This window comes from Psittacula echo (assembly GCF_963264785.1).
Source record: "Psittacula echo genome assembly, chromosome: 1".
NCBI lineage: Eukaryota > Metazoa > Chordata > Aves > Psittaciformes > Psittacidae > Psittacula > Psittacula echo.
The window spans coordinates 121,991,401-122,011,205 of record NC_137735.1 but is presented as its reverse complement, the minus strand read 5'-3'; the positions used below and the strand labels follow the sequence as shown (position 1 = coordinate 122,011,205).

Here is a 19,805-nt window from a genome sequence, read left to right as displayed (position 1 = left end):
TAATTCAAGAATTATTGTTCCAAATTATTTGTGAGAATACCAAAAAATTTCATATTGAAATGACATTGTAACAATATTAGTGGCTCATTTAAACTGAAAAAGAATTGTTAGAAACAGCTTTAGGTATTTTAGTATGTTCCAATTAAACTCTGGCATTAATAAAGATATGGACTACTGAGCATTTTCTGCTCTCTCACACTGTGTCAAGCTGCTATATGTTGTCAAGCACTCAGAGGGACAGGCAGCTTGCAGAGAAAAGAAGATGAAGATCAACTGTAGCAGGTGGGACAGAATCGCCCACGCTTCATTGCTATGCTTCTCCTACTGGAAAGCATAAGCTTGACAATGAATTATGAAATAATCTGACAAGTGAATTTAACTCTTAGGCTGGGCAAATTTTAGGATGCTCAAGATGCCATGCTGATAATTTTATTTTAGCTAAATGTTAGATTATTTTATATTTATATTAGTTATTTTAGATAAATGAGAAGTTTTCTGGAGACCTGGACTTTAAATGAGCGTAAAGAATGTTTAAAATAATAATCTTAAAATTGAATAATGCTCTAATGCATATTTTGCGAGTGAATGAAGCCTCTTTAAAATGTTAACTAGAACTAAATCAACAATAATAGAGAAAATTGTTAGATTACACCCAGCTTCCTGTATTTCTCAAATAACTTCCAAAGCACTTATGGAAGCGGTTGATTTCTGTGAAATGAAAATTCATACTTTAATGATATGAACTACATCTACCTATGTCACTTACCTATATTATACTATAACATCATTATTACACGGATGCTGATTTACATATGGAATATCAAAAATTTAAACCATTCTCTTTTAGGAGTAATGACTTAGTAATTTGAAATTAGTGTCACCCAGTAGAGTTTGTATTACTACAGTACCTGAATTTTAATCAATATAAAATATTTTATTTTAATTTTCATTGCTTTCAACAAACCTATTTGTAAAAAAAAAAAATAAAAATAAAAGGTCACATTAGGATAATAAATGGAGAAACTAAAGAATCGGGAGTAGGTGACGGACAGAAAAGGTGAGGCATAAATAATGGAACATAGGGAGAAAAATCAAAAGATAAGGGATTTACTAAAATCATATAGACTTAGCTTAAGGTTTTCCTTAGAAGAATGGGGCAACCCACTAAGACAATTCTCTTTCGAAGTCCAGCTTAAAATTTCTCATCAGCACAGGCAAAAATTTCCTTTCAGTCTATATTTAGAATGCACATTGTTCAGTGAATCTCCATCTCTGGTGCGAGCAAAGAAGACAAGTAAAATAGGCAGATATAGAGCTGAAGATTATCTCTGAAACCAATCACACAAATCAGTCATTTTCTTCTACATTGTTCCACAGTGACGGAAACCACTTTGCACTTGTGATCAGCTAGGGTGACCTCAAATAGCTAGTAAATTACTAGTGAAAATCTTTCTTTGAAAACCTGAAGTTAGAGCCTAACTGCAGCATATGTCCCATGTCTGTCTTTCTGTACATCCAAAACAGAAAAGAATTACCGGTAGTCTAAAACTTTAATCAAAACAAACATATGTGAAACAAAAGCATGAAAGAAAATGCAATAATCAGGGTAATGGTACAAAGTAATAGAAACGAAGAAAGGGCGTTTTGTGAGAATAATGCAATAACTATATCAAATAACTATTAGATTATAGAGTGTCTGAAACAACAAGTATTACTATATATTACATTAGCTAACTATTGTCACCCTCTTTTCTGTGACAGTAGTCCTTATTTTGAAAGAAGAAATGGATGAGTCTAGAAGATAGATATAATACTGAGGCAAATCTAATTAAATTTACTGTCATTTACATTAGTGAAATAATGCTTTTGCCTTTACAGAACTTTAAGAAACAGCTATACTTATTTTCATGTGTACGGTACTTTCAGACTGTAAAAACTCATTTTGTCATGTTTAAAAAAGAAAACAGAGTGCCCAATTTAGTTTCAGCACCTTTTAAACTAATGTAAGCTCTAAGAAAATGAGCTAAATAATGGCATCAAAACCACACTTCAAAAGATATTCTTAGAGTTTTTCTGGACAATAAAAAGGAAATTTAATCATAAAATATAGGTTAAGTTCTGATCTATGGGCATTATGAGACTGAAGTGCCTAACTGAAGATGCTTCATAGACCATCCACTAAGGAATTGAGACAATAAAATATTAATAAAATTAAATATAAGTCAGCCTTGCGCACTTTAGTAAATGCTTCAGCTCCTGAGGTATTAAGTAGAAGAAAGACGATGACACTGCCTGCTACTGCTGTTTCATGCATGTATAGAGGTTTAATTTTTCTTGTTTCTAGAACTGCTTGAGCTAAAATATTTCAGACCAACTTAAGTAACACTTTTTGCTATACACAAAAACTATATATATATATGTCTGGTTTTTGTTGCAGTGAAAAAATACAGTCAGAATTAACCATATCAGCATTGTAATATTTTTTGTTTCAGCTGTCAAACCAAACCTCAAATTTCCTCATAATCATATTCTTATTTAATAAGGTAATCCCACAAACTTTTTTTACTTTTAAAGAATATGCACTGAGATGAAAATAACTTTCAATTTAAATTTAAACTTAGTACAGCCAAATTAGTGGAATTTATAATTTTCTTTAAATAACATGGTAAATCACATTGAGCTGTGTTCCAGCTTCAGAAAAGATGCTGTCTTTCCACATGCTATAGGTGATTATTCTAGCTAGAGAATATCCAAAGGAATAACTGTAACAGTTGCTATTAATATATTTTTGTATGTTTTCAAAGTTTCGTGCAGTTATTTTCCAGAGAGAACCTGTCTGCCTTTCTGTCAGCAACACCACACCAATCAACGTACATACATATGCTCCTGCATTTCCTATTTTGCCTCATGTACTGACAGATTAAGTTGCTAGCTAAGTTCTTGACTTGAAAATGTTTCTACTGTATTAAATCAGAAAAAGTTATTATAGTAAAAATACATATTCAACAGCAAAAGGTCAGCAGGAAGCTTTGCTTAAGAATGATTGAGTAGGAACTTGATAAACATTGGGATAAAGTTTAAACGCTGATATTTTGGCTGTGACCTGGTGTGTACAGGACCTGATGCCCAGGGTTCAGCTACATATATATCAAGACACAAAAGTGATGGTATATTGAAAAATGTGGGACCTGAGCATGATGTAAACGGTATGGAATAAGGAGCAGGTAGTTTCCTGGGTTCAGCTGTACTTTTCTCCTCCTTAGTAGCTGGTGCAGTGCTGTGTTTCAGCTTTAGTCTGAGAACAAGGCTGATGTAATTCCATCATGCTCTCTCTCTAATCCATGTTTCTGTAGGGGTCTGCCAGGGCAGCTTGTCATAGAGTGGCAAATCAGGATACATGTGGTTGTGTGGTTTTGGGGGAGGTTGGTTTGTTCTGTGGAGATTGGCAAGAAGTGTATAGGGCTGTTGCCAAGAAATAAACCCACAGGTATGGGTCTAGAGTAAAGAACTGCCAGTTAGGCATAACTGAAAATGTAAAAGTGAGCTAGCAGGCTAGTGTGTACTCAAAACCTGACAGAGTTGTCACTTCTATTTCTTCTTGCTATCTTCAGTTTGAAGCAGTAGGTACTTCAAACAGTGTATTTATGCTGCTATCCCAGGGAGATAAAAAGTTGGATTAAAAAATTCAGAAACAGCAATCTGAGAATTTGGAACTGAGCCTCTTTATTTAAAAGTAGTAGGATCTGCTACTTGAAAGAAAAATGTTTGTAGTGAGTAGTTCCACTACCTGTGGCTATGCATGTGCGCGTCCTGGGATGGTAGGTAAGGCTTGCTAACATAGCCAGCCTAGAGCTGGGTTAAGTGTGAACACTAGTGGGATGGAAGAAAGAAATGTTATTTGAACTAAGTTTATATATTAGAAAATACATCTATTTTCCTCATCACAAAAGTGTTATCAGTGTTTCCCCAAACACTATTACTTTACTAAAATCTTTGCTTAATCACAGAAGAATTTTGGAGCAACTTTTTCTTACAAAATATTAATGCTGTTTTGCATTACTAACAGCAGAAATCTCAGTTTGCAAAAATGCTTTTTTCTAGGCAATTGTCGTCACGCACGGAGGGAACACAAGCACAATCAATATGATTGATAAAAGTGATCCGTTTATTGTGCTCAAATAATGGGTATATATAGTGTCAAACTGCCACGTACACACAGCTTCCCGTAGTGATTGGTTGGCATATACAGCATTGGGTACATTCCAGGTGCATTTCAGTGATTTTCCCCTGCTCATATACACATCCTCCTCTCAAGGTCTCTGCTCCTAGTTCACAGACAATTTTTAGCTACAAGGTTGGCCGGCTGGTCTTCTATCTCTATTGGTTAACTTCCAGGGTTTTTCCACTGTCGGCAACTGTACACAACTGGTGTTTTTTCTCACTTTCACAGAATCTGTGCTTAATTAAGCTCAGACATGGGAACATGACCTTTGCTTGCTAACCATGCCTCCACAGGCAATGTCTTCTGAATGAGTGTTGCCAGAATTCTCATCACTAGCACCTATTGAGACTGTATCCTGAAGACAACACCTTTGTATCTAAAATGCTGATCTTTCCCTATAAAAGATGTGTACAGGAGCCTACAGAAGACAGCACTACCATTACAGCAAACTGACAACTAATGTTTATGGCAGTTTAGACTGGCAAGAACATATATATGACATGATGGGGCAATAACTTATTAATGAAAAAGCTACAGGTCATGGTAAGGCATGAATGTTTTCTCTCTCTCCTTCCCCATTAATACTTGGACTACATCTTCCCCTCTTGTTTATTGTAACATCTCCTGCACTTCCTATGTCTTTTTCATAGCATAAAGCTTTTAATCTCCAATACTCAGTTTCATCCTCACTCTGAAAACACACTGGTAGAGTCTACTAATTTTAGCTGCAAGGACTTCTCGCAAGGATTATCACACCCTATAACTCTCCTTCGTTGGTATTAGTTCTCCTGGAAAATCTCTTACCAATTTTTCTTTTATATAACACAAGAAACATAAGAGTGGATGACCTTTAAGCTTCTTGGTTTGCAAAGAAAATGCCTATGACTGAGCTCAGTCTGACTTAGATGTGACTTGCAGTTGACTCATCTTTCTTTTCTCTCACAGTTGTTTGGCAAGGAGGTATCTTTGGCTCCAAGCTGTTCGGGAATTTTTGCTAGTCTGCACTGCTTATGTCAGACCCATAGTAAGTATTGGTACATTGCAGTTTGAACGTACCAAAGTTGATGTTCAGTGGGTTTTGTAGTGAAATGCGTAAAGCACTGTGCTAGACAGACTAATGCACATACTAAGCAAGAACTTAGGACAACTGAGAAGATGACATTGCAAATTTAGTTTATATGGTATTTTTTCTGTAAAGAAAGGGAAATTGATGAATGTTCTGTGCAGGAATGGGTATATATAGTTTGTTGAATAGGTACAACTCAAAGTATTTTTTAACTACATTTCCATATTCAAAAATTTATTCTGGAAATTAACACAAAGTGTTCTTTATTCTATGTAAATAATTTTCTTAATGGAATTTCCTATTTTTACTTTAAATACTAAAATGCCCAATATATATAGCAGTTACTTAAAGTTTAAGCAGCTTTAAAAGTCTTGAGATTCGTAGAGATGTTTTGCTAAACCTAAAAAATGCAGTGCGATTCCTACATGCTTCTTTACTAATTAACTATTTTTGTGGGAGTAATTTTGGACTGTGTAGAATGTATGAGATTCGTGTGAGAAAATGTAGAACTTACCTATGACTCCCATCACATTTCCTAAACCTTAGAGGTGATTTCCACCACCTCTAAGACTTTTGTGCTAAATGGGATCATCTCCTGTACCTCCAAGCTAGCATGGAAGTAGATGGGGCAGCTTTGCCTTTTTGCAGGCACCTGTACCATATGTCTTTCCTTAGATTTCTGAAGTCTATGGCACCCTGGTGATATAGTTACACAGAAGACAGAAATACAATCTCTCAGTTCTTTTGTCATGTAGGTTGTTACAGTTCCTTCAGAATGCAAATTAGCTGGCCAAAGAAAGATGTTATCTGACCAGCCAAAGTGCTATTTGTTTAATGAAAGGATGAAAAAAGGAAGAGTTACCAATATCACAGAAGAATGAAATATGGATGTGAGAAATCATCCTTGGTGTTGAACCTCTCTTGAGATCTATTCCATATGTTCATTACCAGCCTGACTCCTGTCTCATCTGGGACTACTTCATCTCTTTTCTCACGTATTTCCACACCCCGTAAAGTCTTCTTTGCTCCCCTCTTCCATTTCTGGATCAATTCTGCCTTTGCCCAGATACTTGCATGTGCAAATTATATTATTCTGAAAACCACTCTGTACATCAGTTGAGAATTTTCAGAGCGTGCTATCACATATTCTTGTCCCCAGACAGAATAACATCTTCTGATTGAAGCAGAACATGGTAAATTTAAGGCTGAAATCTTGTCCTAACTCAGCTGCATGGTAAGTGACATTTACTGTAAGAGTCACATGGCTGCATTTAGATGAAGCAGTCTGACTACGACATGTGTGGCAGCCTTCATCTCATCCTTATTCAGATCAAATCCAAGGCACAAAAGAAAGCTGGGTCTGTTGCAACCTTGCCTTTAGCCTTGGTAAAACATGAGGATATGTGAAGGTTACTTAAACAGGCCCTGTGGCTTGGAAGGCTGCATGAGTCCCTTGCTTTAGAAAGCATTTAAACTGAACGTACTTATCATATTACATATAAAATCTGCTATTTTTTGTAATATATCTTGCTAACATGTACTTTCATTTCCTCTAAACTGCAGCAAGGTGGATCTGTCCTGCTACATAGACTCTTACAAGTCTCATGTAAAAGCTGTAATTTTGTCTATAAAAATGAAGATCTAAATTTATATTTAAGTATATTCCTCCTCCTTACACATATACGATTTCCAGAAAATGTCTGCTGTATACTTACTCTTGTATTGTTTCTTTCAGCTTTCAGTTCTGAAATCTCCTCCTCTTTTTCAAGCAGCTGTTCCCTGCATGCATTTAATTCTTTTGTCAGTGCAGCGAATTCCTGTTGAACAAAAAGATATATGAAGTTACTCAAAATGTAAGCACTAGAAAAATCAAATCCACATGCATTCTAGAGTGTAAGGATTTAAATAATATTTAGAAATCATCAACAGAAACTAAAATGGTGTGTGTAAACATCAGTATCTACCAAAACCATTTAAAGTCTAGGCATATCTAATAAAAAGTACTATGGAAAACATTGACTTAAGTTTAGAAACAAAGGAAGGTTCAAGTTGATGGCAACATCCCCCATACGAAGCTATCAGAATCACACCAGAAGAGGAACAGAACTGGCCTATTTCATAGCAACAGAGACAATACATTTTACACATAATGAAGTCCAACTCAACATATCTGCTTTGCGAGTGCACTTGCCTCTCTGTAGGGCAGCTGTTGCAACATGGCATGGGAGAAAAAAGTTCAGGTATTCACTAACCAAAATCTACCTAATATCAGAAAAACATAATTAATGTGTTTTGTGAAAAAACAAAACAAAACAACAAACCAAACCAAACAAAAAAACCTGTTATTTTTACTTGATGTTTGAATTTCACTATTAAAGTGTATTTGGACATTATAGTGAAAGGCTGTGATGAGCCAGAGCAATATTTATGTTCGTTAGTGTGGAGTCAGTTTCCTATGAAATAACAACATAAAATGAAACTGGATTGTAACTTGGTCCTGATGTTAAGTTTTATACATGCAACTAGCAGGTTTTCTGAAAAACATATTTTTTAGTTATCAAAATTCCTAGTAAAATATCTTGATCTTTACCACTGCTGTTACTCGTCAAGATTATGCATAGATTTTTGCCTATAGAAAGTGCAGACACATAGTTGCCGCTCCTTTCAGTAATGAAAAGGTTTGACTCCTTATGTGTTAGGTTTTGACAGGCATGACATATACTAAACTGCAATGGTTGATTTTATTCTGTACAGCAAAAAACAGATGCTACATTTCTCATGAAAACAACGGATGAAAAACCTTTAAAATTTGTGATCATTTGTCAAAAAAAAAAAAAAATGTCTTGATGAACAGCATTGCTGCTTAACAAGGTATAGGCATATTTTTAAATATTAAGTTCATTTTAATTTGAGGAAAATAGTCAGTGCACTCACAAGCAGCTAGGGTTAAGTTGCAGTCATTCCTAATGCTTCCCCTCCCCCTCAGAGAAAGCAGTTTAAGAAAAAACATGTCCAGGTGGTTTATCTTATCAGCCAGTTGGATAAAGCTGAGACTAAATCTACTTATTTAAGACAAAAGCTAGCAATGAGCTCAAAAGGGCTGGGTTTGCTGCTTCTCCTTGAGTTGTTGAAAGCAGCTTTGTCTGAACTAAAGTGCTGTTCAACAGATGCTTGGTAGGTATTCTTAGGCTCATTCTTTTTTAATCAAGTTTCTAAATAGTTTACGGTATATGGTATTATTAATAATATACTTAAAAGTATTCAGATAGGTTTCAAGTGATATGCTGACAATGTGCAACTAAGGGCTTGTTTTGTCTAATTTTTCAGTAGCTGGAACTAGATTCACAGTAAACCTCTATGCAAACTGCATGTAAGGAAAGCATTGTTTTGATATCCTCGGTGGTTTTTGGTTTACAGATCAGCTGTTGATCATATGTTTCATAACTCCTAATCAGTATTTTTATTTTACATCCTAGTGATCAAGAACTTGTGAGGCTACACAGCATACTTGATGTTAAAGCCCTTAACGGCTTTGAAAATGAGACTTAAATTTTAAAGCTTTTCTCTCACTTCCCAGAAGTATCATTAGAACCCTGTAGGTCTTACTCTAGGATTCAGAAACTGCCAGTCCAGCAGTGTTATTCTGTCTAAACTTTGTTCAAAAATTTTCTGTCCTTAAGGTTATAATCAATGTTACATATCAAATGAAAATACTGAATTTAATAGAAAGCCAATGATTTTAATTCAGATTGAACTGGAATTTTGAAGCACAAAAGCACACATACACTTTTTTTTTCTTCATATTCTTGGAAGAGGAACTTTATAGGGTTACAGGATGCAACTCTTGTTATTAATTTACATACAGTTCATACACATGGATAAGTGTCTATAGTACTTTCAGAACCTCACAGAGTAAACTTTCTATGTAATCTATGTAGTACATTTTTGTTTACTTTTTCTTATTTCTTTGTATTGTTTCAGTTTGAATTAAAATAGAGATTTTGGAATATGCTTAGGCATCAGGATGGGTGACAAGTGGTGAAAAGAATAACAAGTATCATGTGGTAATTCCCAGTTCCATTGTTTAAGTACAGTAAGGCAAACCAGTCTGGTAACATGCTTTGGTTGCTTTCCTTGGAAACAGAAATCAAACTGCATATTCTTTGCTGTGCCAAGGCAAGCCTGCTGCCAGCAGAACAGTCGCTAATGCTTTGGTCAACACAATCTTAAATAAGGAATGAAGTTCCCACTGCTTTGCTGAGCAGCATGGAGCTTATCAGGGAAATTTTGTTTGGTCATCAGCATTTCCCTTTGCTTAAACCCAAGCCATTACTCAAAATTCTGTTCCCAGATAGTGGCATACCTAACATGGTGTCCTTGCAGCCTTGAAATATCTTCAGCTTATCTTTACAGTAACTATTAGTGCCCACTTTAGCTGTGCTACCTGAGTCCAGTATTTTAGAACTTTTTGGTTGAGTCACTGGCACAGGCTCTTCAAGCCTTTTAATTATTCAGTTGCTGCTGCTCTCTGAAATTCCTGTGCTGTTGCTGTATCTGCAGATCCAGCATTTACAACAAGCAGCCACCTCTTCATACCTCTCCTCTTCTGAACTACTAGAGATTGCTTGGTTGTCAACAGCTCTGACTTCTCTGAATTGAATGATGATAGAAAGAGGGCTTTCTTTTCCTTTATCACATGCCTTTTCAGGGAAAGTCTCAAAGTAAAATTGAGTTTGCCCTGGAGGTTTACAAATGAGTATTTCTCTCACATCTGCTTTGATGAATCAATAGCTATGATAAAACCTCACAACACAAGTTTTTCAACTCATGTTTCCAAAACTGCAAGTAAAACTAATTTTAAATATACCCTTTTTATCCAAAGTGTCCCTGAGATATGAGAATGCTCCAGGGAATGTATTTCTTCCAAAGGTTAGAAGCAAAGCAAAGCATATTTTTGTTTTACCCAGTTATGTAATCAGTAACACGTGATGATAACAACCTCTGCCTGTGCAATTCCCTCCCATTCCCAGGGATCAAGGGAATACTGTCATCTGGAATTATTGTTTGCAGCAGAAATCTTGCATGGTCAGTCATACTTTGAGAGCCCTGAAGGTAGTATCTGTTGCATAACTAATTTGATTTGACAGGCACAACTGCGCTCTTAAAGCTTATGTAGAAGTTTTATGGCTATAAAGCTAATTAAGAACTGAAATGAATTAAAACTGTATGAAAATTATTCAGCTGACTGTACTGCTTTTATACTATACTATGACATCAGGACACTAACAATTTGTTTTATGATAAACAACCCAAGAAAGAACAATTATTTTTGTCACCTGAATAAGCATAATGCCAAGAGCATACCTTATCTGCTGTTTCATTTTGTCTTAATACTTGGGCTATAAAGCAGTCTGACTGAAAATTAGCTGACTCAAAATGACAGCTCGTCATTTATCCCATGTTTATCTTTAAAGAGAGGTCAGAAGTCTTGAAAGCAAATTCAGGAGAAATTTGTAGCCACCAAAAGGACCATGAGGCGTGAGAAATAATAAAAACTCACAGACTTTCCCTGGTGAGGCACCTGAGGTACAGTCAGAGCAGAGGCTGGAGGGTGCCCGAGAGAGTGGGAGGCCATGGGGACAGGCCTGTTGACAGAGCTGCCAGATGTGCTGGCAGCAGGACTGTGCTAGGGAGGCATACCACAACTCTCTTGCCTTAAATCTCTACCTCTAGGGGCTGCCTTAACAAATGCTGCTTTCTTTGCTTATTGTTCCCAGGAAAGGCCTATGAGATTTATTTTGCATGAACAAATATGCACAAAACATATATAACTAGTCTCCAAAGCAAGGGTATGCCTCAGAAATTAAGAGACCTCATAGCTGCAACACTCAACTGTTCAGTGTGTGCATACAGTCCGGTACAGAGGGAGTTGAAACAAAAATACAGTCTCTCATCATCCCACCCACAAAACTACTGAAAGGAGAAAATTTGTAAAACAAAAAAAACTCAAAAAAACCCAACCTCCCCAACATAAAATTCAGTTTTAGAGACACTAGGGAGATTCAGCTTAAAATCTCCTCTGGATACTGCATCTTTGAACCACAGTTCATTTCAGGAAGGTCTGAGCGAATTAATCACTATATGGAGAAAGACTGGTAAGGCTTTATCATTTTTATTCTACATTCCACACAAGCTATGTCAGCTGATTTGCTTTCCTACAAATTTAGAGGTAACTTGTTTAACATAGAAAAGTAGCATATACCACAATTCACTCACAGTTTTAATCTCTCATTTATTATGTTTTCATCAAATCAAATTTTGTAAAACGTATTGTACTTTTTTTTCTTCTCATTCCTTCATTGGAAATATTGTTGGAAATTCTCCACACTTTCTAAATGATCAACTACTTATTTTAGCTATTTGTCATTAGCAGCACACAGACTTCAATCTTGTTGACTCCCATTAACAAGACAAAGCACTACAAAATTCTGAATGTATTTCACTGTTTATCTTCTTCGTACAGAAGAGCCATAACAATAATCCTTGGTTCTAGATTAGACTGACTGCAAGATTTAAGTATGTGGGTTTGGTGTCAATTCTCTGAAATGTTTATTGTTACATGTCTGCTCAAAGTAAGAGTTCACCTGCACACAAGTTTTAGGTTGGATAAGATGTACCCTGATGTATTGTAACAGGACCCAGGTAAAATCAGGAAGTCTGGTTTGGACTAAAATTTTGGTCTCTTCATATATTAAAAAAAAAAAAAAATTAAACCCCCCATACTTTCAAAATTGTGGTCTGAGTTAGTCTCTTTAAAAATATTAAGAGATACGTTTGTACTAAGATGCTGTTTCCAGGAGAGTTTTCTGTGCTCCTCCACAAATAAATGCAAGCAAAATTGATTTCACCATTTTTACGCGGTGGGTTTTTTTTACCCGTTCAAGAAAACTGGCAAATAAATTATATAAGAAATAATATGATGTGGGTAGACCACATCATGTTGAACTACTAAACCTTTAATTTAAACTTAGAGTTACTTTCTTTAACTCATACCATGCTTTTGCAGACAGTGAATAAGGTGCTTTTCTTTTCATGTGTGATCTTAGTGGCTCTTACATATCCACAAAACATGCTTCAAACTATCAGGAATTACCAATGATGGTACGAGTTATTTATCAGTCTGCAAGACATTTAAAATGTGGAAAATGTGATAAAATGTCACAATGCGAGACTTCATTAATTCATAGAGAAAAACAAAGAGAAGGAGATTTCTGTTATGCAAGAGAGAGAACTAGCTCCATAATACAGTGGACTTGTGACCCCACACTCTATTTTTTTTTTTCTTTGCCTTCCTGCCTTCCTCCCTCTCCCCTTCTTTTGTTCCAGAAAGGTGGGCACCAACTGAAATTTTGCAATATATCCTTACTCACACATAAGCACACAGTCAATACTGCTTGGAAGAAAGAAAAAACTTTTTAGAGTTTCAGAGCCCATGTTAATATCTGCAAGAATTGAATAATTCCAATACGTTCAGTGTCATTCAGTGAAAATTGGACAAATGGAGAACTACTGTACAGCTTTCTGTCAAGAAGGTATTCCTTCTTTAAATTCTCAGTTGAATCTACATCAGATTTTGAATTAAGTCTTGCAAATATTTACTTATTCAGCCATTCCCTTCTAGGTAGTAGAAATCATCTCAAATTAGTACAGCCTCTCTGTGGATGGCCTACTATTCTGGATGAATTATTTACCATTATGACTGTGGTCACAAATTAAAAGAGAGAAAATTGGGTTTTGCTGAGCAAAAGAAAATTACACAAATTCTCTTTCAGTACCTTAAAAAAAAAAAAAAACTAAAAAAGGGCTGCCTTTAGAAAGGACCTGAAAAGAATAATAGAGAACTAAGGATTATGCTGGATAAAAGTTATATATCTGATTAAGGCCATTGAACATATTGAACAAATGTGGATATACATATTTTGTTTTAGCTTTGCAGCATATTTAACCTTGCTCTTATATAAATGTCATCTAAATTCACCAGCTGTATCATGTTACTTTCACAATTTGTTAGAAGAACAAGAGTACAAAAAAGTATTCAAAATTGTATTTCAAAAGTCAAACATAAAGAAACTTTAACTGTTACCTGCTTACATATTAGTTCATGTGATAGTACTTCTAGATAAACTTAATGAATGAGAAGAGCATGCCACTGTCAAGACTTGTGGTATAATCTGCTTCATTTTCCTGCTACAGTACACACTTGCCATATAAAGATTAATTCCCACAGATTTTTGAAGCTAAAATGTATCTGCCTAGCAACACGAGTATTACAATGGCTCCATTTTTGAGAATGATTCTCTAATACAGGATTACTTCAGGAAGAAACCAGACCCTACACATGAAGATCTGTGCACAAATTTGCCAGTTTTCATTTGAAATGAGGGCAATAATAAGATGAATGTAATTCACATAGTTTTAGACCATTGTCAACAAGTAGTACAACCACAAGCAACAGCCCAAGTATAACTCTCAAATCAGTACCAAACAGCCAAACACAAAACTGTTTCATTATTTCCCAAAATTAACCTGCAAAATTGTCATGTAAAAACTTAAATTTTACATGACTCCAGCTAAAAAAGTACCCAGTAGACATTTCTGGGGTTATTTCCCAGTCAATTTCTCTTTAATTAAAAAACTGCTGAATAAACCATAGAGTCAGCTGTTTTAATAATGTTGTCCTCCTCCTGTATTTTTAAATATTTTAGATTTGGTGCTCTGCATTATCTGTAGCATACTGATCACTAAAATTTATACTTTCTGAAGAATAACGTCTACCCAGTGGGTATTGGTCTTTTGTAACAAAGCCACATTTAAAATTTACAATCATAATAAAATAGAAGGACAAAGGGAAAAAGACATGATAAAATAGACAACAGGCTTTTACTTTTTACTGTAAAATTTCCTGTGTTCTGGGAAACTTTTCAGGTTATGACAACAGATGTGCATTCATAAGAGCTCAAAGAAAAAAAGATCTCAAGCACAAGGCAGTAGATGTTAAAAATCTAGTCATCCTTAGTATCAAGCTATAAAACTTGAGGCTTCAAAGGACTTGACAGCCTCCATACATAAAAAGATTATAGATCTTAAAGAAGAAGATTATAAAAATACAGCCTACTTTTAAATATTTTATTATTACAATGTAGCAAATCCAATTTACCAAACTAGACTCATTCTCCCATATTCATGAACAAGAATGAAAATAAGTAAATTGAAATTGGGTTGTTGTTTGGGTTTTTTTTTTCCCCAAATAAAAAGCAAATGGAAAATTAAAACGTCTCTGATTTGCAGTTCAGGTTAGCAAGATCATTTTGGAATAGATATCACAGTGAAGGACAGCATATCCTGTTATTTTGAAAACAGCAATTGTGCCTTCAGTGCTTTGCTCCTGACTGATGGGAACACTGAGGCACACAGAGTCTATAACCAAATTAAACAGCTGTCAGATTATTACTGAAATGGGATGGGCTAAAACATCATTCATATAAACATCTGTAAATACAAGAAAGCTGAATTTGTAATTCAGATGGGTGAGGTTTAAACAGCTCATAATATTATAGATAGTGTAGGATGAAACTGCAGACTGGCTTACAATGTGTTTTAATTAGTCATATTTCAGAATCTTTTACTACACATACTGTATTTTGTAGAAGTATTAGTCATGTAAGACACTACGGCAGCACGCTTCTCAGAAATAAAAGTGTTAGTTGGGGCTATAGTGATTTTTTTATTCAAATCATGCTACTGAAGTATGGAAGGGAATCAGCTATATAATAAGGGAAATTGGACCATCAACATTTTTTGGTTTTTATTTAATAATCAATGCCTTTGTTTAACAGATATTTGTATTCACTTGTAAAAGTTTGTAATTTGCAGACATAGTTATGTTGCAGACTGTTTTATTATTTTCAAGTGACATTCTTTAACATAAAGTATATATATGAGTATATCTTGATTGATTAAATATTGTAATGCATCAAAACAGATGACAATTTACTACTCCACAGTTAGAAATTTGTCATCTGTCAGTAGAGACAAAGAGCAAAATATGGTCTAAAATGTCAAATTATGACTAATTTATAAATTAATTTTATGGAAAATTGGATTGACTTTATTCTAACTTGTCAGAAGTATATTTTCCCAGATATTTAAATATTAAATATGTGAAATGGTCACAGAGCAGTAGCATAAGCAGAGACTAAACTGCTGTATTGAATTAGAAGACTACAACCTCTCACTGCCAGCACAGAATTTTATCTTATCTTTATCCTACTTTTTTCTTCTTTTTTTCAAGATTAAATTAAACACAAAGTTATAAACAGAGGGTCATGGTTTAGACCCAGCTGGTAACTCAGCACCATGCAGCTGTTCAGTCACCCCTTCCCTTCCCCACCTCTGGGACAGTTGGGAAGGAGAATCAAAAGAATGTAAACCACATGGGCTGAGAAAAGAACAGCTTAATAACTAAAATAAAGTAAAATATAGAGATAATAGAAATAATAATAATAATAATAGGAAACAATGAGAGAAGAAATGAAAGCTCAGAAAACACAAGTGATGCACAATACAATTGCTCACCACCTGCTGACTGATAGCCAAACCCGAGCAGTGATCAGTCCCTTCCAAGTAACTCCTCCCAGTTTATACACTGGGCACAACATGCTGTGTTATGGAATACCCTTTTGGCTAGTTTGGGTCAGGTGTCCTGTCTCTGCTTCCTCCCGGCTTCCTGTGCCCTACTCACTGGCAGAGCATGAGACTGAAAAGCCCTTGATCAGAGTAAGCATTACTTAACAATAACTAAAACACTGGTGTGTTACCAGCATTGTTCTCAGACTAAAGCCAAAACACAGCACTGCACCAGCTACTAGGAAGAAAAAATAACTGCTACAGCTGAAACAAGGCCACTGAGTCACTCTGGACAATATGCAAATTGCTGAAGCGCTTTGCAGACTGTACAATGGCTTCAGCACATACATGCATACATACAACTCTCATTATATGGCAGATTGAGGTCAGTACATAGCCCTAAGAAATAATCTAAAATAAATCCTGATAGATAGGATATATGAAGGGTCACTGCATGAAACAACACACACTTACCAGTAAACAGAACAGGCCTTGTCTTATAATGTTGGTAAGGAATGCACAGCTTTTTTTGGTGCCAATTCCAGTTTACAAGTCTGGTTGAATTTAAGCATGCCTGACTCACTTTTCAAATTCCTTACCTCTCTAGCTTCAACTTAGTTCTCTGCACAGCATCTTGTTTTTTTTCCCAGGCAAACTTGACAAATACAGCGTGACCTCTCCTTCTCACTCATTTTGGGGAACACAAACTATTCCGCCACTTGTCTCCTTCTCTTCTTCCTCAGCATTATATCTTGGTAAATTTTATTCATGATCACTCATTCAGTTATTAATAATAGGTCAACAACTCTGCTATTCAGAACACATTCTTCCTTCCACAGTAAAAGTGTATTTTTTCCCTTTTCAGAATTTAAAATAGCATACTTATGATACTATCCATGTTTCTCTATAAAAAGGACAAATCAAAAATGGGCAAACACAGGCATTCTTGGGTTGGTTTTTTTTTGGTTTGTTTTTTTTTTTAAGTGATGTTTAAAATAATTACTACAAGTGTGTATCACAGAAAGCTTTGCTATCTAATCTTCACACAAGCACTTCAGAAGCAGTTGGGCTTGTTTGAAGTGTGACCATCACTTTGAAAACTAAATCAGAGTTTCTGATCTAGTGCTCTAAGTGAAAGTTACACTTCAAACAAGCCCAGTTGCCTTTGAGGTGCTGCAGAGTAACTTTCAGTTTGAAGTTCATTATCCTACTACATTACTATCAATTCAATCATATGTCTGTCTCCTTTACTACCTTGTGTTTCCAGATAACTAAATAAACACAGATGGTAATGTTCAGGACAGAGTATATGTGACAGCTTTGAGCTCTTCTATTGAGGAAAGTTCAGTTTAGGATTGCAGGTATCACTGCACGATCTGAAAGAGTCATGGAGGGGAGAGGAAATAAAAATTACCTTGCTAAGGTAGCGTTTTAGTGCAATACATTCACACTCACAAACATATCCATAGGGACTATTAAATATTCTCACTAGCTGGTTTTAAACCTTACTAGATTCAGACTATTACTTAGCCCTTCTTTAGCACTCAGCCTTTACAATAGCTAACATCAAGAGAAATAGAAAACATTATTTTAGTAATACTGATTCTCAAAAATCCTGGTGCATTTGTAACATAAATAAACCACATTTACATTGTACCTCCCCTGTGAAACAGAATGTATACAGACTCATTCCCACCTGCCCACAGATACGAATCTGTTAGATTCACTGCAGAGAAATACTTCACAAACTTCTTGCGGGTTTTTTTGTATAATATTTGGCTTATGATTTGTGTTTCTCCAAGATGTGCCCCAATGTTCAGAAGTTAAAAATAAAACAATCCAAACCAAACTAGCTAACACGTGTAAAAAGTGCATGCTAAATACATATTTTTCCCTGGGTATATTTACTTACAGTATGTTTCCAGAAACAAGACCATTATAAAACTGACAAGTAAGCATCCACAGAAAGGCAAACACCAGAAATACAATGGAAGCAGAACATTTGTTTCAGAACATGCTCCTAATTTCCAGCTGCGTGAAGTGCATTAGTACTGTAGCCTCACAAATCTTCCCAAATCAGACACGTGCTGAAGTTTAGGGTCCCATAGCAATTCAGAACATTTCAAAACTTTACAGCTACACTCTTTTGCCCTGGTACCTCCCTTCCTGAAGCCTGTGGATGCAAAGGAATCAAAATCAATCACAACAGTGGAAAATATTTAGTATTTAGCTTCTGAAAATTAAGTCCCTAAAGCAAACCCATCAATTCTTTCAAGTCAACTTCAAATTGAACAGCATATTAACTTGAAAGGAAAATTTTTACTGTAGCTGAGCCTAAAGCCACATCGGCTTTTGAGCAGGTCTCACCCAGGCACTCCTTCCTCCACCTCGAGCCAGGATGACCTCGATACCTTTCCCAGCCCAGTAGCAGTGGATGAGATGATGATACCAAAACAGGACTCCAGGTGCTAACATTCTCAAATAAGATGAAGATTGTTAGGTTTAAGTATCATCAAAGTACGTATGATGGCAGGCCTATGTAAAGCTCCCTGCTTGCCCTGACAAACTGATAACTGTGTAATTAATTAATTAATTGCTAATAAGTGATTAATTTGCTCAAAAAACTTATTCTGTCAGATTTCTGAATGTGACTAGTACTTTCTTTGATGGTCAACTGGGCAAAAGGAGATAAATTTGAAAATAATTATCTGAAAGTATCCCTTCAATAAAATAGAAAACAAAAGTAAACAAAATAAATAAAGGAACCTCCCTTCGCACATCAACTATTTGGCCTATTTATAAAACCCTCAAAATGATCATGTGAGAAAGCTGAGAAAAGTGATAACTGCAATGAAGAGGATATCAAAATTTAGTGAAAAGCAAAACCTAGTAGATGACAGCCTTTTCAGAAGAGAATTTCTTGTACTAGTTTAAAGTTGGTAAAACTGAACAGTTGCTTGTTTGCATATATTACCAACAAAACTCAATAGTGAGCCATTTGTGTTAAACATTTACCTTTTAGTTCCTTAGTAAAAGGGGAAAATTTCTCATTATTGTACAGAAATATTTCAGTCAAGAGAAATGGGATTGGGTACTTCTAATATGGAAAAAAGTAAATACTGAATTGAGGCCACAGCATTGCATTATGCCACTCATACATGAAAATAAACTTCCCAGACATAAAAGCAAGTCTTTTCCAAACAGAAAGAATGCAAATCTTGCAGAAAATGATACCTCATTGGTTGCCTGTTCCCTAGGGAACGTATGTGCTTTTCTACTTAAAAGCAGTGGGGCTTAGTTAAGTGTAAATAAAAGTAATAAATAAAATAAAAAATAAATAAAAGCAGTAAAAAAAATAAAAAATAAATAAAAGCAGTGGGACTTAGTTAAGTGTAGTGAAGGTAGAGAATAAGTACAGTAATAGTACAATACTACAGTTGATAAACTTTGATTTAGACACATGCAATTGTCTCAGTATAAAACCCTGAAATCTCTGTCATCACAAGAAGGTAACTGCCTGGAATATATTTAGTATATAACCATCACTTATTAGTTTACAGAAAATCTTGAATATATCTGCTGTTTCAGGCAGACATCTAGTTTAGCACTTCTGAATTTGTACTGATAACAAAAGCTGTGACAAGGAGGAGGTAAAAAAATGACAGAATCTCAGCATCAGAAATAAAGCAGAAGATAACTCCAGAGATCCATGTTCGCTGCCGAAGTCTACACCCTAGCTGTCTGTCCCAGGTGTGGCCATGCAGTCCGCAACTCAGCTCACCTCCAGCATACACACAGGTACCATAGCTATCTCACAGTTTGTCTGTAAAC

General features: G+C 35.4%; 1 protein-coding gene across 4 annotated transcripts in view; it reads right to left on the bottom strand.

Annotated features, from left to right (window-relative positions):
- PPFIA2 (PTPRF interacting protein alpha 2) overlaps window positions 1-19,805 on the bottom strand; it is a gene marked incomplete at both ends in the record, with an annotated part of 317,533 nt that overhangs the window by 116,529 nt on the left and 181,199 nt on the right. For all 4 annotated transcript variants that reach the window (XM_080620698.1, XM_080620699.1, XM_080620700.1 and 1 more), the window contains one exon: window positions 7,004-7,105. In XM_080620698.1, coding sequence (XP_080476824.1) covers window positions 7,004-7,105 — 102 coding nt within the window. The remainder of the gene's footprint in view (window positions 1-7,003; window positions 7,106-19,805) is intronic.